At 41.3% G+C, this 27,575-nt stretch overlaps 2 protein-coding genes across 2 annotated transcripts in view; one reads left to right on the top strand and one right to left on the bottom strand.

Moving 5' to 3' along the window:
- The window catches only part of PMPCB (peptidase, mitochondrial processing subunit beta), a 267,948-nt gene that overhangs the window by 30,398 nt on the left and 209,975 nt on the right, over nucleotides 1–27,575 (bottom strand). The window lies entirely within an intron of this gene.
- The window catches only part of RELN (reelin), a 468,247-nt gene that overhangs the window by 380,198 nt on the left and 60,474 nt on the right, over nucleotides 1–27,575 (top strand). Inside the window, exons 32-41 of the mRNA XM_032796143.2 lie at nucleotides 20–178; nucleotides 1,264–1,452; nucleotides 1,685–1,958; nucleotides 4,063–4,203; nucleotides 4,303–4,480; nucleotides 12,174–12,258; nucleotides 17,569–17,751; nucleotides 21,166–21,337; nucleotides 21,434–21,536; nucleotides 24,427–24,656. Of these exons, the coding sequence (XP_032652034.1) occupies nucleotides 20–178; nucleotides 1,264–1,452; nucleotides 1,685–1,958; nucleotides 4,063–4,203; nucleotides 4,303–4,480; nucleotides 12,174–12,258; nucleotides 17,569–17,751; nucleotides 21,166–21,337; nucleotides 21,434–21,536; nucleotides 24,427–24,656 (1,714 nt within the window). The remainder of the gene's footprint in view (nucleotides 1–19; nucleotides 179–1,263; nucleotides 1,453–1,684; nucleotides 1,959–4,062; nucleotides 4,204–4,302; nucleotides 4,481–12,173; nucleotides 12,259–17,568; nucleotides 17,752–21,165; nucleotides 21,338–21,433; nucleotides 21,537–24,426; nucleotides 24,657–27,575) is intronic.

The following is a 27,575-nucleotide window of genomic DNA, read 5'->3' as shown; positions in this document are numbered from 1 at the left end:
TTGTTCTGTTTTAATACAGGGCTGGTAGTTCAATACACAAATAACAATGGAATAACCTGGCATTTGCTGCGAGAGCTCGATTACATGTCTTACTTAGAACCACAGATTGTTTCAATAGATCTACCCCGTGAAGCTAAAACATCTGCAACTGCTTTCCGATGGTGGCAACCCCAACATGGTAACCAATGCTTTACTAAAAATTTAATAAGCAGCTTTCCAATAAAACAAACATCCAGCCTTCCAGTGCTTGGAAATAAGGTTAAGAGCTGTGGACATTTTATTTTAGGAAAAACAAACTAAAAATGTATTATGCCTTTACAGCTACCACAGGACAGTTTTGGCTCTTGGCCTATTCATAGCTTACTGCTAAACAAGGCTTTTCTCAGTCATAATATTATCATTGTTGTTGTTACTGTTTATATAGCACCATAAATGTGCATCGTGCTTTATAGTGCAAATAACTACACAGCTCCTACACCAAACTGTTCACACTCTAAGTTTCAATCAAACTTTATGACTGATAACAGACATGAGGGAATGAGAAAAGGAAGGCAGCCCAAGTAAGTTTATATGGTTACTTAGATGTGTTCTTTATCATCTTGATGTATGTTTTGCCTACAATTTATAAGCTGAAGTTAGTTGTCATTTTTCTCTTCCTGTCCTCCTGCTTCTCAGTTGGTAGTATTAAAGGGGGTACAGTAGGAGGACGTCCAGTATGAGAGTGTAGAGAGAAATGGATTGATGTGATTGTTGGGCTGGCTCAGGCAAGAAGATGAGAACAGAGATGAGGTAGGGAGAAGGTGAGGAACTCCATGAATATTATCTGCATGAGGAGTTTTCAACCTTTTCCTCACCACAGCTCCCTTTTCCAGACCAGAACCCCCATCTTAACTAGTCAGGAGCCCATTCCCATTTAGCAATAGAAAGGGAAGGTTGAGAAGCCCAATCTGCATAACAGAGGCTCAGGGAGTACTTCATTGAAAAAGAGGAAAAGATTATGATGGCAGTAGTATTCCAGCTTGAAGACTAAAGAGGAGGAAATGTCTGTGTTCCTCAGAAACAGAGCCACCACTAGGTGTTGGACTATGTCTTGAGTAACTTGTCAGGTATGGTTAGCAAGAAGATTTTAATTGATTGAACTCTATCCTCACAAAATGGTGGTATTGGAATTGTGAAACATTTAAGCTAGTCTGCATGAATAGTACAGACATGATTAAATATCTTACTGGGGCTCCACTAACCTCTCTGTCTTTCTGTTTGTAGGGAAACTTTCAGCACAGTGGGCCTTGGATGATGTCTTTATAGGAATGAATGACAGCTCTGAGACTGGTTTTCAAGATAAATTTGATGGATCTGCGGATTTACAAGCAAGTTGGTACAGGATCCAAGGGGGTCAAGTAGATATTGACTGTCTATCTATGGATACAGCTCTGATGTTCAGTGAAGATACTGGTATGTGTCTCTAAAGAAAGGTCTGAATGGGCCTATATTTTAGGCTACAAAGGACTTAAGTCTTTATAGGATCCATTTTAAAAATGAGGGATAGCTGTATAATAGTCTGTTGGGGAAAGGAGAAATGCTTTCAGGCTATAAAGTAGAAAATGCTGAGCCCAAGGAAAAAGCAGACATTACATAATATTAAAACGTTACATAGTAAGAAAGTATTTTTGTTCTCTTTTCTTAGGTAAACCTCGTTATGCTGAGACTTGGGATTTCCATGTGTCAGCTTCCACTTTCCTGCAGTTTGAGCTGAGCATGGGTTGCACTAAGCCATTCAGCGATTCCCATGGCATTCACTTGCAGTATTCCTTAAATAATGGGAGAGACTGGCACCTGGTGACTGAAGAGTGTGTTCCTCCAAGCATAGGTTGTCAGCATTACACTGAGAGTTCAATTTACAGATCAGAAAGATTCCAGAACTGGAAGCGAATTACTGTCTACCTTCCACTTCCAACCATGTGAGAATTGTTGTGTTGGCTTTATACCAAAATATAGGCATTTCTGAACTAATCTGAACAAATATGCCTCAGCTTGGGAATTTTCTGATTATTTCTTAATTAAATATGAAATGTGCCAGAAAATAAACACATCATCCCTATAAACTGCACTTTAAAATATTTCAATAGATATAATATGAGCTGCAAAAGTTTGTGAAAGTATCAAATTTAGCTAAGTCAATTCTTGAGTCTTGCCTCTGACCTAACCAGAACAAGGGCTGTAAATCTACTATGGGGTTTTAAAGATTCACCAATGAAGTGTCAGAAATTAATGCACTCACACATTTCAGAAGAAAAACACCTTAAAATAAAGGCATTTTGCCATGTGCACAGATAGATACAATGCCATTTCAGACCAAGATATATGCACTTACACTTTTACAATGATAAGACCTCATATGTCCTTCCTTTGTCAGATTTAATTAAGCCATCATCACATCCGTATAGGAATGATAAAATTTATATCTTACGTAGCATAACCACATAACTCCCACTAAAGCAGAATTAATTGTGACATTAAAGAAAATCAGAATGTGCTGCTGCTGAACCTGCGAACCTCAGCCTCTCTGATTGGGAAAAAAATTCCATTTTTAGGAAGAATTAAAACCCTGCTCCTTAATATGAATAAGACACAGTTGTAACCAAACATGGCAGATGTGCTGAGTTCTGCTTTCTTAATGAACCCATTCTCCAAGTTTAGGAATAGCATTAAACTGTGTAATGCTAAGTATTAACACGCTAATGATAATAATACTTAGCATTACACATCTTAGTGCTTTACCTCACCAAAACCCTCTACAAGTATTAACTGATTAAGCCTCACACCCTTATGGTAAATGCTGTTACTCCCTTTTACAAAAAAAAACTAGGTGCATAGCAGTTAGTGTGACATATCAAGGTCACACAGGAAGTCAACATCAGAATAGGGGCTAGAACTCAACTCATGGCACCAAATCCCACTGCGCAGTCCACTACACCATGCTTCTGTTCCCAAATAGTCTTCTTCATACATTGGGCCCCCTCCTGATCCTATTGAAGTTAATGGGATTTTTGCATTCAGTGGTATAGATGGTATGGTATGCAATGCGTTCCAGTCCTTTGCATGTTACCTGCCTGAACAAATACAAGATCATCTAACCAATAGCATCTTTGTTTAGATTTTTCAACTTTTTTCCTCCAGCTAATCATAATGTACTGCAGGATGAGCAATAGTTATAGAAATATATATTTTCATTCCTTCTTCCTTACATGATACTGGAGAAGATCTTTCATCTGCCTTCTTATTCTAATGAAATTATGATTTTTTTAAAACCCTGACAATACACAGAACCCAATCCTGCTTCCGTGTCAATGGGCACAGGAGAGGGCTCTCTGTCTTCTGAATTTTAGCTTGACATATCATAGTTTAAAACAAACTGATTCATACAGATAAACTCCTAGCTGCACTGAAAAGTTATTTGTGTATGCAACTAGCTATTGAATACTAATGTATTTAATGCCTCTTGCTCAACTACATTGTGTTAAATGGTGCACACATCTGAACCATAAATCTAAGCAATGAATTCAGCATCATACATGTCCCATTGCAAAGTACTATAAATAAATAAAGTAAATTAATGGAGATAGCCTATCTCCTAGAACTGGAAGGGACCTTGAAAGGTCATTGAATCGAGCCACCTGCCTTTACTAGCAGGACCAAAATACTGATTTTACCCCAGATCCCTAAGTGGCCCCCTTGAGGCTTGAACTTACAACCCTGGATTAAGCAGGCCAATTCTCAAACCACTGAGCCATCCCTCCCCCCCAACTATGTGTACAGTATTGAAAAATGGAGACTCAGAGAGCTAGATATTGAGGAGAAATAGACACAATAATCCTAAAATCCTTAATCAGTTTTCATTTAGGCTATACTCCTGTTAGAGTCAGTTAGAATTTTGCCTGAGAAGGACTCCAGGATAGGGTTCAGTTTCAGCTGGAATACATGTAAGATATTTCTACTGCCTTTCCCAAATGCAGACTAGAATGCTGTTTTTCGAAGTGAGTTCTGTTTTCTCTGTTTTGCTAGCTCTCCCAGAACACGTTTCAGATGGATTCAATATGATTACACTCCTGGAGCAGGTTCTTGGGCTATAGATAATGTAGTCTTGGCTACAGGATGTCCCTGGATGTGCTCTGGCCATGGAATCTGTGACTCAGGCCACTGTGTGTAAGTAGACAAACTTGACATCATGTGCTGTTTTCATAGTAAAGTTGTATTTTTATTACCTCAGATAGATTAATCCTTTTTCCACCAATATGTTGTCAGGTGTGACAGAGGCTTTGGAGGTCCGTACTGTGTCCCTGTTGCACCTCTGCCTTCTGTTCTGAAAGATGACTTCAATGGTAACTTGCATCCTGATCTTTGGCCTGAAGTCTATGGTGCCGAGAGAGGAAACCTGAACAGTGACACAATCAAATCTGGAACTACTCTCATTTTTAAAGGGGTTAGATATTATTTATATTCAAACATTTAATAAAAAATCAATACTCTAAATAATAGCAAGTATATTTTCCTTTCTTTGTTTCCTGCAAATGATTATTTTAATAATTTTAGACAAGAGGTTATTTTTCACCTTTGAAACTATTTTCTAGCCTGAGTTATATTCACTGTGTTCAGTACGTTTCCTTTTTTGAACATTTAACATATTATTTTTCCAATTTCTACTTTAACTTCTGCTGTCGTTTCTAACAAAGCTGAAAGCTGAAAATAAAACTCCATGACTGAAATTTTTCCAAGCCAATTATAAGGTTTGGGCACACAACTCCCATAATTGGCTTGGAAAAATTAAAGGGAATTATGTCTAAATCCCCCACTAGTTTTGTAAATCCCATTGCTAATTTTATAAATCTCAACCTACTTGTTTATCTTTGCAAATTTTGTATGATGTGGATTATTTAGCATTATTTTATATTTAATTATGTTTAATGTATATTCTTAAATTTTATTTTTATGAAGTTAGATAGATAAAGTAAAAAATCAAATATGTAAGACAGAATAGAGCTTACTTTCCAAACCTTGCACTTCCTTTATAACCTTAAGATATGTCTTTGTTCACATAAGCACTCTAGTTTTGAGCTGACATGCAAGCCATTTTCAGTTAGAGTGCAAATCCACAGCTATGTTGTCACACCATTAGTTTAGTGCTTCTCAAAAATAAAGTGTAAATATTAATTTAGGTGTAATCAGTGAAATCTTTAAAAATATTTCTTTGCACAACTTCTATTCCTTTCCAGTTAAGCAACTTCAGATAATCAAAATCACATTAAGAATATTAACTGTCTTAAACCTGGATAGATACTTCTTGAAGAAATACCTGAGGAAGGAAACCCTAGAAGAGGGGAAAAATCTGTGAGAAACCCCATGCAGAGTCCAGGATTGCCAAATCCCTGCCAAATGAGCAGTGGTTCTGCTCCCCAGATCCACACAAAGTCAGGGCCATCCACTTAGGGCTTGTCTAGATGAACAGTTAGTTCACAGCAAACTGGGGTGTGAATGTACCTGTAATTAGCCTGCCGTGGACTAATGTCCAGGTGGATCCTGCTGACACATATTAACACTATGTTAATGTGCTTTGATCTATTCCCATTTTAAAAGGAGTATGTTACAATATTTACCTCCTTTGTAAAGGCCTTTGGGATCTATATAAAATCTTAATGGTGGTAACAATGTTGTTGTTAATATGCCAGTAGTCCCTCAAAGCTCCAGCAAACAGTCAGAGCTGAGTATTATAGTGGTTGAACAGAAAGACCCAAAAGAGAATATGCGTTCAAACTAGAACAGGTGCAGAGAAAGGCTACCAGGATGATCAGGGGAATGGAGAGTCTATCTTATGAGTGGAGGCTAAAAGAGCTTGGATTGTTTAAGCTTGCAAATCAACGGCTGAGCATGGATCTGACTCCTCTTTATAAATACATCAGGGAGGTATTAGAGTCTGTAGGTGGAGAAGAGCAATTTAAACTAAAGTAGAATTTTGACAAAGAACAAATGGTTATAAAATGGCCATGAATAAATTTAGGCTGAAAATTAGAAGAACCACCAGAGGACTGAGGTTATAGCCAGTGTTCCAGTAGGAGTAGTGGAGGCAAGCAACCTAAAATAGATCTTAATAAATCTATAAATGGGATTATATGATGAGTTTTCGTGCAATAGGAGACAGGACTCAATGACCAAGGAGGTCCTTTCCAGACCTGTGTTCTATGAATTCAAGGATGTAACAATCTGATTGTATTGTACACCCTATCACCAGTACAAGCATCCTTTAGCAAAACTTGACAATGTGATTAAAAATTCAATTGCTTGCTTTTTGGTTTCTGCAGCCATCTGTCTCCCACAATTCTGGACATCTGGGGTGCTCTCCTCTTTCTGCAGCTCACAGAGGCTGAGTTTTGTTGCTGCATAGTCTGGCCAAACTCCCTCTGTTCCTGCGTGGTGACAGACTCTGTGCCTCTGCAGCAGCAGACGGTGATGGTTCTTTTGCTTCCGTTCTTCCTCCTCCTATTTTAACTTTTCTGCCTATTTTTTTGGGCAGTGGGGAGCAGTACTCTCCCTCCTTGACATTCCTCCTCCTCCCGGGTCTGTCAACCTTTTGGGGGTTTAAGACTCCCTGAGCCTCCCCTGCAGCATCTTCCTGCTAGCTCCTGTGCCCCTTACAGGCATGGCAGAGCAGTCAAGAAAGCATCAGGTCAAAGCCAAGTGGTGCTCTACGTGAGGCAGCTTTGCCAGACTCAGCAGATGTTGAGGTGTGCCCAGCCTGCACCCAGCCTTTTGTCCCTAACTCTGTTAGATCCTGAGTTGGACAGGCAGGAGGGGTCCCCTACCCACAGAGGCAGCTGTTACTCCAAATGGGAAAAATGGACTGGGAACCCCAGTACAGAGCAGGGAGAGGCTCCAAAAGCAAGGAGGGCCCTGACCACTTGACTCATGAGATAAGTCCCATGGGACCTCTGCAGAACAAAGAGGGGAGGTTGCAGGGTCACAAATCTCCCTCCCCTCCCCCCAGTCTTAAAATGGATCCTGAGTGTCCTGGGGAAAGAAGCAGGATTTGTAATCAGCCTTCAAGCAGGGAGGACTCTGACAATGAGTTCCCCCTCCCGATCCCAGGGGAAGTGAGACAGTCCTCTCAAAAGGACTCTAGGTCGTAAGGAAGGCAAGCCACAAAAGGCGTCACCAAGCCACAGCAGAGCTACACTCTCAAAGCACGCTAAAAAGGGAAAAGAAAAGGCACACAAAAGAACAGAAGATAAGAATCTTCTGACTCCTCTTTCTCCTCCTCCTTCCCCTCCCCCACTGAGGAAGGTGAGCTGTCTGGCTGTGAAACCTGAGTATGCTCTTGAGAGTAAACCTCAGAGTAAATTTCTCCTCTCAAAATCCTCCCCTGAGGCAGCAATAGTCCTTCACGCCTCCTTCAAGGAAGCGATGAGGGATTAATGGAACAAGCCTGATCAGAGCAAGCATGTTAACAAGAGCAAACTTCAGGCTCTATAACATTCAAGTACCAAAGGGCTCTATTGCTGAGATACCTAAGGGTGACATGCTGTAGTGACCTTCCCCAGGAGTATGTTTATTCCTTAAGAGGGGGAGATCGATCCTAAGGAACCCATGGATAGAAAGATGAAGGCCACTCTCAAAATGGGCTTTGAAGCCTCTTCTGTCACCCTCTGAGCATCCCTGGCAGTTACCTGCTTTGAAAGAGCATCTCCTTCCTGGCTGGAAGATCTCAAAGCCCTTAAAGAGAGAGATCACCCTGACTTTGGCTCCACTTTAAAGAAATTCTCCCTAGCAACGATGTTTGTAGCTGACACCTCAGTGGATGCAATGAGGTCCTAACCCCGAGCCATGGCTTCCAGCTCAGTAGCCAGGCACCCGCTATGGCGCCAATCCGGAAGGTGGATACTCACTGTAAGCAGGTTCTATGCTCAGCCAAGTTTACATGATCCCTCCTTTTTGGAGAAAAGTTGGTTATGATGATGGTTCACAGTGCAGCAAATCCAAACTGTCTCTCCTTTCACCACTAAGTGCCCTCGGGAGGTGATATAGACCAGCCTTTACTGTGAGAGATGCTTCTTTCACTCCTCATCCTCACAGAGGTAGCAGCAAAGGGACAATAGATTCCTCAGTGGAAAACAGTGGATTCGAAGTCTGGGGTGGGGTGGGTGGAAGTCCAAATGGAGCTCTACCTCCATCCCAAAATCCACTTTATGACAAAGATCACATAGGCCTCCATCCAGAGTTGAAGTTAGGGAGCAGGATTTTCCATTTCCTAGAGGAATGGGTTGCATCAACTACAGACAAGTGCATCAGGAAAATAGTAAGCCAGAGATACTCCCTCATGCGGTGGGCTCCACCCGTTCCATTCTTCCTCCAGTCACCCAGTTCCCATGACCCCAGAAAACACAATCTGATCCAGAACAAAATATTTCATCATCTGGATATGGGAGTGAAAGAGAGAAGAAAGAAGAAAAGTTATCTGGGTTCTGCTCCATCATCTTCATTGTACAGAAGTACGTGTCTCGGAGCCATTCTTAACCTCAAAAGATTGACAAGTGGATGAAGAAAATGAAGGTTTGGATGTAAACCGTGGCCTGTACAGTTTCATTCCTGACACAGGGGGAGTTCTTGATTTCAGTAGTTCTAGTGGACACTTTTCCATATCCTTCTCAGACAGTGCAACTGCAAACATCTGAGGTTCGCCTACAGCAGGAAACATTAGCAGTACCAAAAATTCCCATTTAGACTGTCCTCAGCCCCAGAGTTGTTACAAAGATGGTGGTGGTGATGATTGCCAGATTTCAGGGAACTGACCAGTAACCATGTCTGGATGACATTGTGATCAGCGCTCTATCACAGTCAGCAGTGCACAGGACCACATCTTGGACATTGAATCTCCTTCAGGAGCATGGCTTCATCATCAGTGCCAAGAAAAGTTCCCTGGTTCCATCTAGGAATGTATTTCCTTGCTCCAGAGCCACAGGAGGCCCACCCTGCTACTATGCCTCCAACTCCTAGCACTTCTTTGTATGGGCACAGTCACACATCAGATGTCTTCATGCTTTCTTTCTGAAGGTGTGAGACCACGCCCTGTAAGGCATCAAAGATCAAGGACAGGTTCTGACAGTATTCAACTCCTTATATTGGTGGTTAGCCCAAGACAATGTCCACAAAGGCATGCCCATCGCTCTTCCAGATCCTTTAGTCCTCACAATCGACGCTCACCTGGAGACCCAAACAGCTCAGGACCTGTGGAGCCAGGAGAAAAATGCTCCCAGGATAAACTGTCTAGAGCTGAAAGTAATTAAGTTAGCTCTGTGAAGGTTCCAGCCTACCCTGAAGGGGATCAGTGCCTTGTTTCAATCAGACAGTACGACTATGGTTATATATTTAAACAACCCTGAATTCAGTACTATATGCAGAATCAGTGGAAATAATAAGGTGGGCAGAACAGTAACTCCTTTCCCTGAGATTGATTCACATCAAAGGGGACCTGAACTAACAGACAGACTGGCTCAGCAGGCGCAGGGTCAAAACTCTGAGTGGAGCCTGAATCAGGAGGTTTTCGATCTTCTAGTTCAGATTGTCAACCTCTTTCCAACCAGCCTGTTCTCGGGTTGTACAAACACAAGAAGGCCAAAATACTTCACAATGGAGGCATACCCTAGATCAATGGGAATAGAAGCCTTATCGCACAGCTGGCTGCAGGTGCTACTCTATACATTTCCACCCTTTCAGCTACTGGAGAAGGTGGTCCTGAAATAAAAAGAGAACAGGTAATGGTAAATACTGAAAACTCCTCACTGACTGAGGAGACCTTGGATCTCAGACCTAATGGAGCCTCAGCTCCAACTTCCATGGAGACCAGACATCCTCTCGCAAGGCCCACTTCTTCATCCAGACCCAAAATGACTTCAACAGCCTGCCTATTGAGAGGGAAGCTCTAGAAAGTCTTGATCTACCTCCCAGAGTTATTAAGACATTGCTTTCCTTTCACCTAGAAGAGCACTAAAAGCATACTCCTCTCTCTGGCCCAGATTCAACAACTGGTGCCAAGAGCACAGTGCAAATCCCAGAAATCTGGGAATTCCAACCATTCCGGACTTCCTCCAAGAAAGCATAGACCAAGGCCTTCAGCCCAGTACCATTGTGTGTCAGGTGTCTGCTTTTATTAGTGTGCTATTCATAGGGTCCTCCAGCTCCCTGGCAGACAATCCACAGCTAGCCAGACATCTTCAAGAAGTTTGATTAGCTGGACCAGTTGTCAGGTCACTCTTCAAAAAATGTAATTTTGTGGTCCATGGCAATCTATGCCTTCAAACCTCTAACTTCAGTATTGGCCTTTTATTTATCCATTAAGACTTGTTTCTTAGTAGCTGTCAGTTCCACCAGGAATGTATCAGAGCTGGCGGCCTTATCTATACAGGAACATTGCTGCGTGTTACACAAAAACAAGGTGGTGTTCAGGACCTTTCTTCTTAATGTAAAATCCTCCTTGCACACTTGCCAAGAGTTTGTGCTTTCTTTGTTCTGTCCAACTAGAAAGGTGTGGCATCTTTGATGTCAAGAGAACATCTCAAGCATACAGAATCCGTAAGAAGATTGGGCTCTCTATTCACGTCCTTCCACCCCAAATGCCAGGAACTCAGAACTTCCAAGTCCTCCATCACAAAGTGATGTATAATTAGACTGTGTAATGTGGAAGTCTACAGATCATCAGAGGTTCCTGTCCCAAAATGGCTCAAGGTGCCATTCTACAACATCCTTAACAACAAACACGTGCATCCACTTTAGAAATTTGCAAAGCTTTCATTGGTCTACAGCTAACACCTTCATTAAGTGCTGCAAAGTGGAGCTTCTGATTTCTGGAGAAGCCTCCTTTGCCAGGGAGGTGCTTCAGAAATGATATGGACTTTTGAGAGAGCTCGCAAAAAGTAGGGTACTTCTTTCCTATGATACTTGTTTCATAACCCACCCTGCATCTGTTCACTAATCGCTACTTTCCAGACATCGAGAATTATGGGAGATGTTGGGTTGCAGAATGGAAAATTTCTTGGTGTTAATTTCCTTTCTGCTAGCAACATCTCCCGTAATTTAACCCACCCTGAATGGCTTAAGAGTCAAGGGTCAGATATTAAATGGATTCATTACCGTATGACCATCTTCTTTGATCTAATATACATAATCATTTCGTTTTCTCTGGAATATGTGGTGTTAATGATGTTATGCAAGTTTTAGAGCTTGGGAATAACTCATCTGGTAGCAAGCAAGAGCAGAGGCAGTGTGACCAGATCATGCAGCACCAAAAGGCTGATCTGCCTCTGTGAGCTGCAGAGAGGGGCAAGAAGGGCCGGCTCCAGCTTTTTTGCCACCCCAAGCGGCAAAGCAGGGGGCAGATGGGGGGGAACCGCAATCGGCAGCACTTCGGTGACAGCCCTGCTGTGCCGCTTCAGTCTTTGGCACCAATTCGGCGGTGGGTCCTTTGCTCCGAGAGAGACCAAGGGACCCGTCGCCAAATTACCACTGAAGACCTGGACGTGCCACCCCTTTCCATTGGCCGCCCAAAGCACTTACGTCCTTTGCTGGTGCCTGGAACCGGCCCTGGAGGCGAGCAACCCAGACATCCAGAATTGTGGGTGATAGTGCTAGCAAAAAGGAAATTATCAGTAAGAAATTGTCCATTCTCTCTCTATTTTTGTTTTTTTCCTGGCATTCTTCCCTCCATGCCGCTCTTACCCTATCTATCACAATTAAATATTGCTTAGTGATTTCATGAGTTTTTGTGAAATATTAGGATCATCATTGATCTATGCCATGTTATTCTTCTCACAATGTGCTGTTTAAAGTGAGATCGTATTAAAATATGCTACTATGAAATGGAAGCTCAAGATTAGTGTTAACTCTATTTAGAATACGCAGAAAACAGCTATAATAATGCAGACTGTATAATGCAGCTTATTGTCAAGAGTTAGATATTTCTGTAAAAGTATATATGAATTCTGGAAAAATTGTTTTATCAGTTCTTTTTCTTGATTTTTAACTAAGCCTTTACAGTACTTATTTAGAACTATGTAGCAAGACTGAAATATAGACATGCTAATGTAATATATGGGAAACAGTAATTTTCTATGGATGTTCTGTATTTACAGGAAGGGCTGAGAATGCTTGTTTCAAGAGATCTAGATTGTACAAATACTATATACATCCAGTTTTCATTTAAATTTATAGCAAAAGGTAGGTTCACTATTTAATTGTGTTTTTTTCAGTAATTTTACTCGTATATTATAATATTACAGAGAAGTATGTGAGTTTAAATTTACAAAATTAATTTAAATGGCAATTAGTTAATGCTAAATAACATTGAAACTTTTATGAGATTTTTTATCATGCTCATTTTAATACCAAATAGGTTCACCATACTTATTCTAACTAAGAAGAAACATCAAACTAATGATAGGTGTGCTGTTATCTTTCCTCTTATTAAAGCTATCACCCCTTCTGTTCCTACTTCCTTTATCCAGGGGTTTATAACTTGGCCTTTAAATGAAATCCAAGCTCCAGCTCGTTATGTCACATGCAGTCTCAACTAGAGACTTGTGCTGCCCAGAAACATGCTATTTTTGAGTACTCTCAAGATGCATAAAAGAAAAATTATAATTTAAAGATTTTTGGAATTGCATAGGTCAAAATTATTGTAAATGGTTTTTAGCAACTGATTAATTAATACAATGATCTCTATACTGGATGACTTAGGGGATTAGTAACAAACTGTGGAGATTTCATGTGCTCATTGCTGATTTAAATCTAACCCAGCTTGACAGAGATCAAAAGTTGCCACTATCTGACGTCCAAGTAGACATAATATAAATGAGCATAGGAATTATGTTTAATACAATGTGAAGAATAATCACTGTTCACCAGAAATCACAAGTGCCAAACAGTTTATCTAATATAGGTATGATCAAGCTGGTGATGCAGTCTGATCCTCATTTCCAAATTACCTGACCTTTTTTTTTTTTTTTGCTTTGTCATAACATCATTAAGAAAAGGAGGTATGTGTGTTCAGACCACAGGAGGTGCATGGGGCCCCAGTAACTTATGTGGAGTTCCACACAGGCACAGGGGGCCACTTGCACAGAGCTTGCATTCCTGCAATTCTTGTGGATGCAAGATTCCTGTTAACTTACTAGAGAGTTACATGCAGCTAAGGGCTGCACAGTTGCATCCAAGTTACTAGTTTCTTTGCCAAAGAACAATGCCAAGATAGTTCAGAACCACATTGGTTATTCTTTAAACAAAAGTCTTAAATCGATTTCTGTTTGGACAATTTAAAAAAAAATCCATGTGGATTCAGCTTGGATCCTTCTAGTCTGTCATTTAATAATATAATTGGCTGCTTGCTCCTATTATTAAACATCTTTATGGAAATAAGAGGATAACTATTATGACCATGCCCAAATAGCACATGTTAAAAGCAAAATCTTGGCTGATGACTTCTTGTTTTTCAAAATTACCCCTTCAAAAATAATAATAAAAAAGATATGACGATTGCCAGGGTGATTGAAAATGCAGCTCAGTATACTTATCATTCCAATAAGCATGCATACTCAAAACATTATGGGTCAGATTCTGAAGCAGGGCTGTAGACTCCCTGTAAGATCTAGTTTTGGAGCAATGTGCTAGTCAGCGTTAGTAAGAGTTTGAGAATCTGACCCTATGTTAATAACTAGGTATTACAGAGAGTTTTTTAAGTTCGGTAACATAGGACAGAAAACCCAATAATAATGGGGGATTTCAACATCCTCTTATTGACTGGGAACATGTCACCTCAGGATGGGATGCAGACAGAAGTGGCGCCAGGGTTTTTGCCGCCCTAGGCGGCAGCGCTCCCTTGAGCATTCGGCAGCGGGGGGTCCTTCTGCTCTGTATCTTCGGGGCACTTCGGCGGCAGGTCCCAGAGTGAGTGAAGGACGCACTGCCAAATTTCCGCTGAAGACCCAGAGTGGAAGGACCCCCCGCTGCCAAATTGCCACCAAGGGCGGCAAAATGCCACCCCGCAAATTCTGCCGCCCTAGGCAACCACATAGGGTCGCCTAGTGGAAGCGCCAGCCCTGGATGCAGAGATAACATTGCTAGACATTATTAATGACTGCTTCTTGGAGCAGTTTGTCCTGGAACACACAAGGGGAGAGGTACAGAATCTGGTCCAAGAGGTGAATATAGCGTACCCACTTGGTAATAGTGACCACAAATTAATTAAATTTAACATCCCGGGGGGGGGGGGCGGAATTCCAAAGAAACCCATCACTGTAGCATTTAACTTGGAAAAAGAGGAACTACACAAAAGCGAGAAGACTAGTAAAACAGAAATTAGAAGTCCCAAGAGTGAAATGGCTACAAGCTGCATGAAAACTTTTTAAAAGCACGGTAATAGAGGCTCAAACTGTATGTATACCCCAAATAAAAAAACAACGGTAAGAGGACCAAAAAACCCCACCATCTTATCCAAACAACAGAATAAAAAAGGCAGTTAGAGATCAAAAATATCTTTTTAAAATTGGAAGTCAAATCCTAGTGAGGAAAATAGAAAGAAGTATAAACTCTGGCGAGTCAAGTGTAAAAGTATAATTCGGCAGGCCAAAAAAGAATTTGAAAAGTAACTAGCAAAAGACACAAAAACTAACTGTAAAATTTTTTGTAAGTACATGAGACACAGGAAGCCTGCCAAGCAATGAGTAGGGTCATGGGACAATCAAGGTGCTAAAGAAGCACTCCAGGAAGACAATGCCATTGCAGAGAAGCTGAATGAATTCTTAGCATCATCTTCATTGCAGAGAATGAGAGAGAGATTCCCACACCTGAGCCATTCTTTTTAGGTGACAGATCTGAGGAACTGTCCCAGATTGAGGTATCAAAATAGGAGGTTTTGGAACAAATTGATAAATTAAACAGTAATTAGTCCCCAGGACCAGATGATATTCAACCAAGAGTTTTGCAGGAACTCAAATACAAAACTGCAGAACTACTAACTGTGGTATGTAATTTATCACCTAAATCAGCCTCTGTACAAAATGACTGCTGATATCTAATGTAATACCAATTTTTTAAAAAGGCTCCAGAGATAAGCCTAAATTTAGTACCAGGCAAATTCGTTGAATCTATAGTAAAGAACAGAATTATCTAACACATAGATGTAAAAGCAGCGAAGAGTCCTGTGGCACCTTATAGACTAACAGACGTATTGGAGCATGAGCTTTCGTGGGTGATGCATCTGATGAAGTGAGTATTCACTCACGAAAGCTTATGCTCCAATACGTCTGTTAGTCTATAAGGTGCCACAGGACTCTTTGCTGCTTTTACAGATCCAGACTAACACAGCTACCCCTCTGATACACAACACATAGATGAACCTGATATGTTGGGGAAGAGTCAACTTGACTTTTGTAAAGGGAAATCATGCCTCACCAGTTTGTTAGAATTCTTTGGGGAGTCAACAAACGTGGACAAGGATGATCCAGTGGATATAGTATATTTGGACTTTCGGAAAGCCTTTGACAAGGTCCCTTACCAAAGACTCTTAAGCAAAATATGCAGTCATGGAATAGAAGGGAAGGTCCGCTTTTGATTCAGTAACTGCTTAAAAGACAGGAAACAAAGGGTGGGAATAAATGGTCAATTTTCAGAATAGAGAGAGATAAATAGCAGAGTCCTCAATTATCTGTACTGGGTCTAATGCTGTTCAACATATTCATGAATGACCTGGAAAAGGGGGTAAACAATGAGGTGGCATAGTTAGCAGATGATTCAAATGTATACAAGATCGTTAAGTACAAAGCAGACTGTGAAGAGTTACAAAGGGATCTCACAAACCTGGGTGACTGGGCAACAAAATGGCAGATGAAATTCAATGTTGATAAATGCAAAGTAATGTACATTTGAAAATGTTATCCCAACTATACATACAAAATAATGAGGGTCTAAATTTACAGTTACCGCTCAAGAAAGATAGCTTGGAGTCATCATGGATTCTTCTCTGACAACATCTGCTCAATGTGCAGCAGCAGTCAAAAAAGCTAACACAATGTTTGGAGCCATTAGGAAATGACTAGATAATAAGACAGAAAATATCATAATACCACTATATAAATCCAGAGTATGCCCACACCTTGGATACTGCACGCAGTTGTGGTCATGCCATCTCAGAAAAAACCCATATATTATCATTGGAAAAAATACAGAGAAGGGCAACAAAAATGATTAGGAGTATGGAACAGCCTCCATTTGAGGAAGGATTAAAAAAACTGGAACTGTTCAACCTGGAAAAGAGATGACTGAAGAGAGAAATGACAGAGGTCTATAAAATCATGAATGGTGTGGAAAAAGCAAATAAGGAAATGTTATTTACCCCTTTAGATAACACAGGAACCAGAGGTCGTGCAATGAAATTCACAGGCAGCAGGTTACGAACAAACATAAGAAAATACTTCTTCACACAACACACAGTCAACATGTGAAACTCATTGCCAGGGGATGTTGTGAAGGCCAAAACTATAACTTAGTTCAAAAAGAATTAGATAAGTTCCTAAAGGATAGATCCATCAATGGCTATTAGCCAAGATGGTCAGGGATACAGCCTGATGCTCTGGGTGTCTCTAAACCTCTGATTGCCAGAAGCTGGAACTGGAAGATAGGGGATGGATCACTCAATAAATTGCCCTGTTCTGTTCACTACCTCTAAAACATCTGGTACAAGCCACTGTCAGGAGACAGGGCTAGCTGAATCATTGATCTGAACCATTATGGCCATTCTTCTGCTCTTATGAAGAAAGGAGGATCTTGTGTTTAAGGATCAGGTCTGGTAGTCAAAAGCCTTGAGTTTTACTCTTGGTTCAGCCACAGAATTCCTGGTCTAGATTGAAAGTGCAAAGCATTATTATTTTTTCATTAACACTTTTAAGCAAATCCCTACAGATCATTCAATCAGTAAAACAACTCACATGAATAAAGTTGCTGGCATGAGTGCTTGTAGGATTAGCTTGTAAATTCTTGCGGATGAGGACTGTCTGCCCAAAAGGTGTGAATGTTGTGGGTACTACTGTAACAGAGGTGATAATACTATGATTCTGTATTGATATAATTTGTGATACTGTAAACAAATATTGATTTGCTGAAAAATGGTGGTGGTTTTGTAGGAAAGGAAATGGTTTGCCTGAAATAAAAAATGATAATGCTGAGATTGCTTTGGGTCTAAATAAATTAACTATTATTATGTATATCATTAATATTCATGCAAATGTAACCCTTACATCGGTAGCATTTTCCAAAGTCTCATCCAGTTGAATGCTTAAGAGGATGCATACGTACAGTATGTGTATTGCCTGCCAACAGTTACAATTGTTATAAAAAAAACAGTGATACATAGTGTAAAAATCTGTAATAAAAGTGTGAGTAACCTAATTATATTAAATATGAATATATATTTATAAAGTAGTGTTTCTTGCAAATCAGATTATAATGAACGTAAATGTATTCATTTTGCTGTAGGTACCCCAGAGAGGTCTCATTCCATTCTGCTGCAATACGCCATCAACGGTGGCATCACTTGGCATCTAATAGATGAGTTTTACTTCACTCAAACTACTGATGTTCTCTTCATTAACGTTCCACTACCATACACTGCGCAAACCAATTCTACACGTTTCAGGCTCTGGCAGCCTTACAACAATGGTAAAGATGATAAACACATGTTATTCCAAATACATGCTTACAGAGTTATATTTCTGAAGTTGTTTTGGCTAAATAATAATCAGGGCTCTCAATCTTGTGCAGTATTTTGTTGTAATTATATACAGTATGTTTAATACTCAAATTTCAAGTTTTTTGGACTTTATTTGCTAGACATTACAATACCATTACATTTGTACTTTTTATGCATGCAGTTTCCGTATTACTGGTGGATGTTTTAAAATAAAAGTATGTAATTTAATATCACTGGGACTACTTGCATAAAATTAGCAGGATTTGGTCCTTAGGGGAGTTTAGAAATGTAATCTATAAAATTAAATTTGTTAAGGTCTGTCTCATTATTCTTAATAGCCCTGATCATTTACACTAAGCACCCTTTATCTGACTCTGGCTATTTTGACAGAGTCATTGGTGTAAAAGTAGTTAAAGTAGAAAGGTAAACTTCAAAGCAGTATATAAATCCAAAGGGATGTTGTCTGTTCCTACTGAGTTTAGGATATACATCTGATGAAGAAAAAATATCTTAGTGACCCCACAAAGGATTCATAGCGTGATGTTGACATCAAAGCACTGAAAAATTCTAGTGGTAATTTAAACACAATAATACAACAATTGTTTTATTTCAGGTGGTTTGGTTTCTTGTTTATATACATGGCTTTTTGTTGTTTCTAGCTCACCATTGGTTGACTTAACTATCTAAAAGCCAATTCAGACCAAGTCCTAATAGTCCTCCCCCAGTTCATCTTCTGGTGGATTTCCTGCAAATATTTAATGACATCCTCCCTTTCAGACAGTATCCTTAAATAGGAAATATCCTAGAGAGAAGGCCCTGCAGCCTCCTCTCTGATAACATCAAACTCAATTTGTGGATTATCTAAAAAGAGGCAATTGTGCAGAAGAGCCATCCTACCCAGCTCAAAAGCATGGAAATGTATACAGCAAGCAACAAAGAAAGAAGGCCATACTTACAGGATGGGGGACTCTATCCTGGGAAGCAGTGACTCTGAAAAAGATTTGGGAGTTATGATGGATAATCAGTTGAACACAAGCTTCCAATGAAACATGATGGCCTAAAGGCTAATTCAATCCTTGGATGCATAAATGGGAATTTCAAATAGGAGTAGAGACATTATTTTTCTTCTGTATTTGCCACTAGTGTGACTGATGCTGGAATACTGTGTTCAGTTGTGCTGTCCATGGTTCAAGAAAGATGCTGATAAATTGGAGAGGGTTCAGAAAAGAGCACAAGAATAATTAGATTAGAAAACATGCCTTAAAGTAACAGGAGCTCAGTTTATTTAGCTTAACAAAGAGAAGTTAAGAGGTGACTTGATTATATCTGTAAGTACCTACATCAGGAACAAACATTTAATAATGGGCTCTTCAATCTAGCAGAGAAAGGTATAATGCAATCCAACAGAAGGAAGTTGAAGTTAGACAAATTCAGACTGGAAATAAGCCATACATTTTTAACAGTGAGAGTAATCAGCCAGTGGAACAATTTATCAAAGGTTGTGGTGTTTTAAATCAAGATTGGGTGTTTTTTGTAAAAGATATGCTCTAGGAATTCTTTCAGGGAAGTTTGTGGTCTGTGTTATGCAGGAGGTCACATTAGATGATCACAATGATACCCTCTAGCCTAACCCTAACCCTAAGGCTGCAAGTCTTTCATGGGGTCACGGAAGTCATGGATTTATGACTTTTGCAGCTGCAGCACTGGTGCAGCTGACCCCAGGGCCCAGGCAGCTGATTCTGGCTGCTTCCCTGGAGCAGCAATCTGGGAGCAGCAGTGATGCCATGGGCAGTGGCAGATTAACAAATTTGTTGCCCCCCACACCAGCTCACCTCTGCTCCCCCGCGGCAAGCCTGGGAAGGAAGGGGGAGAAGGGAAGTTGTGGCGCACTTGGGGGATAGCAGAGGTGGAGTGAAGGTGAGCTGAAGAAGGGAACAGTTCCCTCCCCCGCCCCGCACCCACTGGCCCCAGGTCACCTCCGCTATTCCCCGAGCACCACTACTCGCTTCTCCCTCCTTCCCAGCGCTTTCGCACAGCAAGCCTGGGAGGGATGGGGGAGAAGGGGAATTGCGGCACGCTTGGGAGATGGCAGTGGTGGAGCGGAGGTGATTGGGGTGAGGAGCACTTCCCAGCCAGGTTACTCCCTGTTCCCATGGGCCCCAGCTCACCTCTGCTCCGCGTCCTCTGAGTGCCGCTATTCACTTCTCCCTCCCTCCCAGCGCTTTCACGCGGCAAGCCTGGGAGGAAGGTGGAAGGAGGGAAGCGAGGTGCACCTGGGGGAGGAGGCGGGCCGGGGATTTGGGGAAGAGGCGGAATCGGGGAGGGGGCATGAGCAAATTTACCGCCTTAGGCCTAAGCCTTGTTGGCCTAGGTGATAATACACCACTGGCCATGGGCTGCCTTCCCACCCTAGCAGCAGTTACAGCAGCACCCTGGGCCACCCTCCCCCCATTCCCCCAGCAGCAGTGGGAGTGGGACCATGGGCCGCCCCCTGCCTGGAGTAGCAGCAGTGAGGCCTTGGGCCACGCCACGCCTCCACCCAAGAGCAGCGACGGGGCCCCAGGCCACCCCCCCCTCAGAAGCAGCAGCGGGGTCCCTGGCTGCCCCCTCCCAGGAGCAGTAGCAACCTCCAGAGCACACTGCCTCCCCTCCACCCCCAGAGCAGCAACATCCACTAGAGGACCCCCCTTTCCCCAGCATCTAAGATTTAGTTACGGGTATTTTTAGTAAAAGTCATGGGCAGGTCACTGGCCATGACTTTTTGTTTATTGCCTGTGACCTATATATGACTTTTACTGAAAATACCTGTGACTAAATCATAGCCTTAATCATAACCTTTGTGACATATCTGAGTTCCACCGCTTATTTGGGAGTCTGGAGACTACCACCAAAGTTTTCTTTCTCTCAAATGTGTGTTTATTCCACTAGAACTGAAGAGCTGTTAGTTGGCCCAGGAAGATTATTCAGTTCAAGTCACTTGTGACTCATCCACAAAGTATACCGTTTAATCATCAGTTTTAACTTTTTGGACAATTAGCTCAATGAATTTTTTATTATAGCTTACTTTGCAAAGTAAATATGACTTTACTGAAAGATACTTGCAAAACCATTTTTAACACTTCAGTTGGTCATTACTTTTGTGCAGGTTTCTTATTTTGGAAGAATACTCTATGCTTAGGGGCAGATAGGCCCAGATCGTGGTGCCCTGATGCAGCCTGATGAGTACTTTATCATGCATATGGCCCAGTGAAGTCAGTGGGACAGACTACTCATGAAAGCAGCTGTTCACCAATGCAGTGAGACTTTTGCACTCTAACCCGTTGTTATTTGTTCTCACTCTCTTCTGTAAGAGTTAACACAGTACATTCTCCCTTTCTTCTTAGGCAAGAAAGAAGAAATCTGGATTATAGATAACTTCATTATTAATGGAAACAACCTAAAGAATTCTGTTATACTTCTGGATACATTTGACTTTGGACCTAAAGAGGATAACTGGCTTTTCTACCCTGGTGGTAATATTGGGCTTTATTGTCCGTATTCATCAAAGGGAGCCCCGTACGTATTAAAAGAATCCACCTCTCAGCAATAAATTGGAAATAAATAGCCATAAAATAAATTAGACCTAAAATACCTCTTTCCTTTTTGTGGTAGGGAGGAAGATTCTGCTATGGTATTTGTTTCAAATGAAGTTGGAGAACATTCCATTACAACGAGGGAATTGAATGTGAATGAGAACACCATAATCCAATTTGAGGTACTTATCCCTAACAATGTAACCTTTCTGTTTTCTTACATGAGGAGTTTTAATCTTTCTTGATTTTGGTATTTTGTTTCCTCTCTGGTGTTTGCCCAAATATAGAGATCTGTATAATTTCCCATAATTGTAAACTGTTTTATATGGTTTAATAGTTGCTAGCCATTCTTGTTGTGGATGTAGCTAGCAGGCTTTTATCAGATAGCTATGGAAAATTTCTCTCTCCAATTTTTCTCTGTTTTCTTGCAATTCTTTTAACTACTTCTACATATATATTTATACTAAATGGTCTCAATCAGTAGTGGGCAACCTGTAGCCCATGGACCGCATGCGGCCCATCAGGGTAATCTGCTGGCAGGTCGCAAGGAAGTTTATTTACATTGACTGTTTGCAGGCACGGCTGCCTGCAGCTCCCAGTGGTCGCGGTTTGCTGTTCCTGACCAACGGGAGCTGCGGGAAGCTATATAATACAATATAATATGTATATAGTATTTAGCCAAGTCATAGCACATTCCATCATTAAACAACAAATCATTTTGGATTATAAGCTGTTACTGAAATGATACCTAGAGTATTCTAAGAAAATTAAATTTGTTTGTGTACTAAAGCACATTTCAATTTGTCACGCAAACACTTAATAAAATATGGAACACAAATTGTTTTCTGTTTTAAGAAATAGGTTGAAAGCCTGTACAACAAAAAAATGAGTTCACAGAGATACTGCACGTCTTATGAGTGTTAACCTCAAAAGACCTACATGCATGCTTTGGATCTGATATAGGCATTGTATGAAAAAAGTTAAATGCCTTCAGCTAAGGTTTTTGAGGACATTAATATAAACGAAGCTTTTATACATAATGCAGTGAAGTTTCAGTCTGTGTCTCAAGAGTACAAGAACTCAATCTGGTCAAGCATTTCTCTTAATTTCCAGATGGGTGGATTCTCTAGTTATAATAGGTTGACAAGTCCCATGTGCACTGTGGAGCAATCTTATATGGTGTATTTTCAACATTTATACATAGTGCTGTATGTCACTAGCTTTCGGAAATAATTTGTTTTAAGTTAAGTATCAGTACATTAGAAATAAAACTACTATCCCTAAAAACATAAATGGAAACAAAATATTTAAATGGTTTTCATCTGTGCTTTGTACTTTGTCTGTAACGTGAGTTTTTACATATGATATGGTAAATACAACACAATATATTTTACTCTTGAAGGCTTCCTCCTCCTACAAGTGTACTAACAACCCTGGTTCCATCCAGTCTATTATATCTTTATAACTGTCACCATGGCATAAAAGATTTTAAACTGCAAGCATATTTTTGTACAAACACATGGAAGGCAGGAAATCAGATTATTTTACATTATGGGCATGCCAAAATATATTTTAGGGTTTGTCTACACAGGGACATTTAGGAAGATTAATCTGAATTAAAATTCACTCCCAAAAAGTGAATTAAACGAAACCACATTAAAGCCACTTTAATTCTGAACGAGAGCATCCTGACAAGGGTTTAATGCAGTTAAACTAATCCACTTTAAAGTCACACCTTTATTTCATTCAGATTAATTTTCCTAAGTGTCCTATGTAGACAAGTCCTTAAGGTTTCAGATGTTTCACAAAACTATACATTACATTTTTTCAGGATATTAGTAGGACTGCTAATTATATAAAATTTCTACAGTTCACTATGTCAGCAGGATCTTACAAGAACAGCATGAGAGATTCTGGCACTGCCAGGCTCAAATTACATCTCTGCTTTGGCCTCAAATCCAAACCCTACTCTATCCATAGGTGTTTTGGATACTTCCTCCTAGCCCCACTGTTTTATATAAGCAAAAAAGAGAATACCAACTCTGAACAAAAGACTTGAATGATATAGTAAATACCTTTAGGGATAATTCCTATAGTATAAATCTGTTCCAATAGTATAATTCCCTATGAGAGTAAAGAGAACCACAGTTAGGTTAAGGATCATTTAATCAACAATGAATGTTTGCATATTATGTTTATTTTATTATCATTTCTACTTTTTTTAAATTCACATTTCTCTGCCGTCGTGTCTAGTGCATTCTCTGACTAAGTACTGCCAGAGATATTGCAAACTACTAGAGCCATACTGCTAGGGACAGCAGGTCTGTTGTTTTTGCTTTTGCTTACTCAGAAACATGTTTTTGCCCTTGTAGAAATATTTAATGCATCTAATTATTTTTTTTATTAGTAGTAGCAGTTGAATTTTTTTAAGATAGCCTGGACTGTGGCATGCCCTTCGATAGGTGGATGATAGGGGAATGCAGGGCCGGCTCCAGGCCCCAGAGCGCCAAGCGCGTTCTTGGGGCGGCATGCGGCAGGGGGTGCTCTGCCGGTTGCTGGGAGGGCGGCAGGCGGCTCCGGTGGACCTCCTGCAGGCGTCCCTGCGGAGGGTCCACTGATCCCGTGGCTCCGGTGGAGCATCCGCAGGGACGCCTGCAGGAGGTCCACCGGAGCCACGGGACTGGCAAGGAGCAGAGCGCCCCCCGCGGCGTACCGCCATGCCTGGGGCAGTGAAATGGCTAGAGCCGGCTCTGGGGGAATGCACAAGAAACTTTCACCTTTTGTACACCCCACACAAGAGCAATCTCTGCCTTGAGTTGAGACCATACACACACACAAGCATACAGAGTATCAAGAGAAGGAGCGGGCTGCAATATCTTAGAACATTGTACAGCCTGAAAAGTGCCCCAGCACGCTGGGCTGCGTAAGGAGGGATTATATCTCCCTGAGATGCAATTCCTCCTTGAGCTCCCCCAGGGCAATGTAGCCCTGCACCACACAAAATGCGGGTCAGCAGCTAAATGCCACATTTTGGCCTTGTGTAATCTTCGTGATTTTATTTTTCTACTCTAGATCAATATTGGCTGCACCACTGATAGCTCATCTGCAGACCCAGTGAAACTTGAATTCTCACGAGATCTAGGGGCAACCTGGCACCTGCTTCTTCCACTATGCTACAGTAGTAGCAGCTATCTCAGCTCCTTATGCTCCACTGAGCATCATCCAAGCAGCACTTACTATGCTGGTACAGCTCAGGGCTGGAGAAGAGAGGTCATCCACTTTGGAAAACTGCACCTGTGTGGGTAAGTGTCTGGCTTCCACTTCTAGTAAGGTTTTTTTCTGTATTTGAATTTGCTTTATTGAAACAGTAAACATCTTATAGAGGAAATGGAGATGTTATGTCTCACCCTGAGTCACGGTTCTTTCCCTAGCTCACCCTTTTCTCCAAGCGTAAAGTAAAGTGTGGCAGCTCTTCATCTGGCACAGATTGCTTCTGCCACTGTGCTGGTTCTAGTTCTTGTGGTTGGTGTGCTGCACAGGGAGCAAAGCTTCCATTATAGCTGCTGCCTGCCCTTCTCTGCCCACTTATGCAAGGTGGGATGGGGGAAGTAGAACCCTTATGAAGCCTCCTGTTACTCACTTCTGTGCCAAAAAAATTAAAAATTCTGCAAACAGTATTTTAAAATTCTGCAAAATTCTGCATATTTTATTTGTCAAAATAACTCAATATAATCATGCCAGTTTCAATTATTTTGGTAGTTTATTTTAAAATACCTGTCAGCAAGTATGTCTGTAACAATACTGACAACAAAAGTTTTTCCCTCGGGAATAGAGAGTTAAAGAAACCCCTGTGACAACCCGGTTCCTGTTTCTCTGTTATGCTTTTGTTGGGTGGCTATGTCTGGGTATGTTACAGGCCAGCTGGGCACATCTTGGAGGAACACTCTGCCTCTTTGGTCTGAGACACCCACACCCACTCCTTCTCTCCAGAGACCAGCCATGGGGCTCCCCCAGCCAGGCATCCACACCCCCTGCCCTCCAGAGCCCAGGAATCCAGAAAATTGGAATCTCCTTCCTTAGAGGTTTTTAAGGTCAGGCTTGACAAAGTCCTGGCTGGGATGATTTAGTTGGGGATTGGCCCTGCTTTGAGCAGTGGGTTGGACTAGATGACCTCCTGAGGTCCCTTCCAACTCTGATATTCTATGAAAAAGAAACAGCCTGACGCTGGGTCCCGGGCTTGTACAGAGTTTCCTGCAGTGCATGCTTCCTCCTTCCTTCAGGATGAGCTGGGAACCGCAGCTGCCTGGAATCCTCCAGCTCCCACTCCTCTTCCCTCCCCGCTCCCCGCCCCGGCAGTGTCCTGTATTTGCGAGATGGGCTCTGTTGGTCCTGCAACCCCTCGTTGTGGACAGCAGCTCTGCAGCACCAGTTCAGCAGGGGAAAATGAAATTCTGCTCAGAACATTAATACTGCACAAATTCTGCATTGTGCAGTGGTGCAGAATTCCCCCAGGAGCATCCTGTTCACGAACCATCAATCCACATAACTCATGCTAGGGGTAGGAATCTTACTTCCTCAGTCACCCATCATCCAGATAAGTCCAATATTTTGTCTTGAACAATGGCTAATGCTTGGATACTTCACAGGAGTATGTAAATGCTCAATAATATAACTAACTGTATATTAGTACACTCTTGAAGGCAGTGGCCCTTTGGTCCCAGACAGTTATTATTTTATGCCTTGAAGCATAAAGATTGATAGTCCCTGGAATTATGGCCCCTATACTGTGGTATACCTGCACATACTTTTCTTATTAATCTACATGTCTGATTCTATTTTAAAGCTTACTAAGATATTTGTGATTTACTTGTATTGGGAACATTGCTACAGACAAAAGGAGTCTGCATAGTAAAGTCAGTGTTAAATGGCCTACATCTTTTTCGGTGCAGGACTGTCTAAATGCTCCTACTGTGGATTTGTACAGCAAAGGGAGGTCTGCTGTAATTCACCTAGAGCATTCTTGCATAGAGCTTGAAATGAGCATTTCCTCAGAAGATACAGAGTATAGTGAAACTAAGCCTTACTATCAGTTAATCAAAAAACTTATTGTAGTTCCTATTTCAGGACAAGTGAAATAGTCATAAATATCTAGCAAAGGAAGGTAATTTCTGTTCACAGGATTTTTATTACATATTATTTTAAATGTAAAACAGTATAGTCTCCTTTGTCAAAGAAACCTCCAAGTATTATTCTCAATCCAGTTCACCAAAAGGAGAGCTTCTCAGTTCTCACCATGGATTAAATTGTGACCTGTATATGAATGAAAATAAACTGTATAACTGCAGGCTGGATTTCTGGATCTGCTGTGGGTAATGGCCATCCCATTAAACAAGTGACCTCATTGTGGCACTGGAATTAGGAGAGTCCGATCCTATGTAATATAATATAATAGAATTGAGATTGAAAAACATTCATGTATAGTAATTAAACAAAATGTTTAAGTTTTAGGCATGAGCATTCAGTTTTTATGACTAACACAGGAAACAGAGAAAAGTCCTCAGCAGCTCATCTGTCCCAGATTTGCCTGACTTTTTCCCCAAGCTCTGATCCCTCCCTTCCAACCAGAGATCTGAATATACACATTCCCATGTCATTTGCCCTCCCACAAACCTGCCAAGTAGATCCCACCTGACCCCTTTCTTTCTGGGTCTCTCTTTCTCATTTTCCTGCCCTCCAGGCTGATGGCCAGTCCAGGTTCCCGTCAGTTCCTTTCCCAAACCAGTAGGCATGCACCTCACCTTGAATAGTTGGGTCATAAATCGGCAGCAAGAAAATGGGTTTCATGGGGAGTAGTGCATGTTGTGAATTTCTGTCACCAAGGAGGTGAGATGGGATTTGATCCAGACAGAATTCCAACCTTCCAGCATCCAGATACCTTCCTAAAGTTCCGACTAGCTCCCCCAGACTGACCCACCTGTTTACTCTAAAACAGACATTCTCTCATCCACCTGTACTTTCTAGAGGTTAAACCAATATTAAAGCAATTTGAAGACATTTTTAGTTTCTTACATTAGGCTCCCTCTGTCAGAAATTGATGTGCTTCCTCAGCAGATGGGCACCTCTAGCAGTAAACTAAGAATAGCCAGTTGCAGTTGCGTACTCTGTGTGAAATCCGGACCCCAGCGAAGTGAATGGCAAAACTCCCATTGACTTCAGTGGGG

The sequence above is a fragment of the Chelonoidis abingdonii genome, chromosome 1 (genome assembly GCF_003597395.2).
Source record: "Chelonoidis abingdonii isolate Lonesome George chromosome 1, CheloAbing_2.0, whole genome shotgun sequence".
Lineage (NCBI taxonomy): Eukaryota > Metazoa > Chordata > Testudines > Testudinidae > Chelonoidis > Chelonoidis abingdonii.
This window is presented reverse-complemented; position numbering and strand designations above follow the sequence as displayed.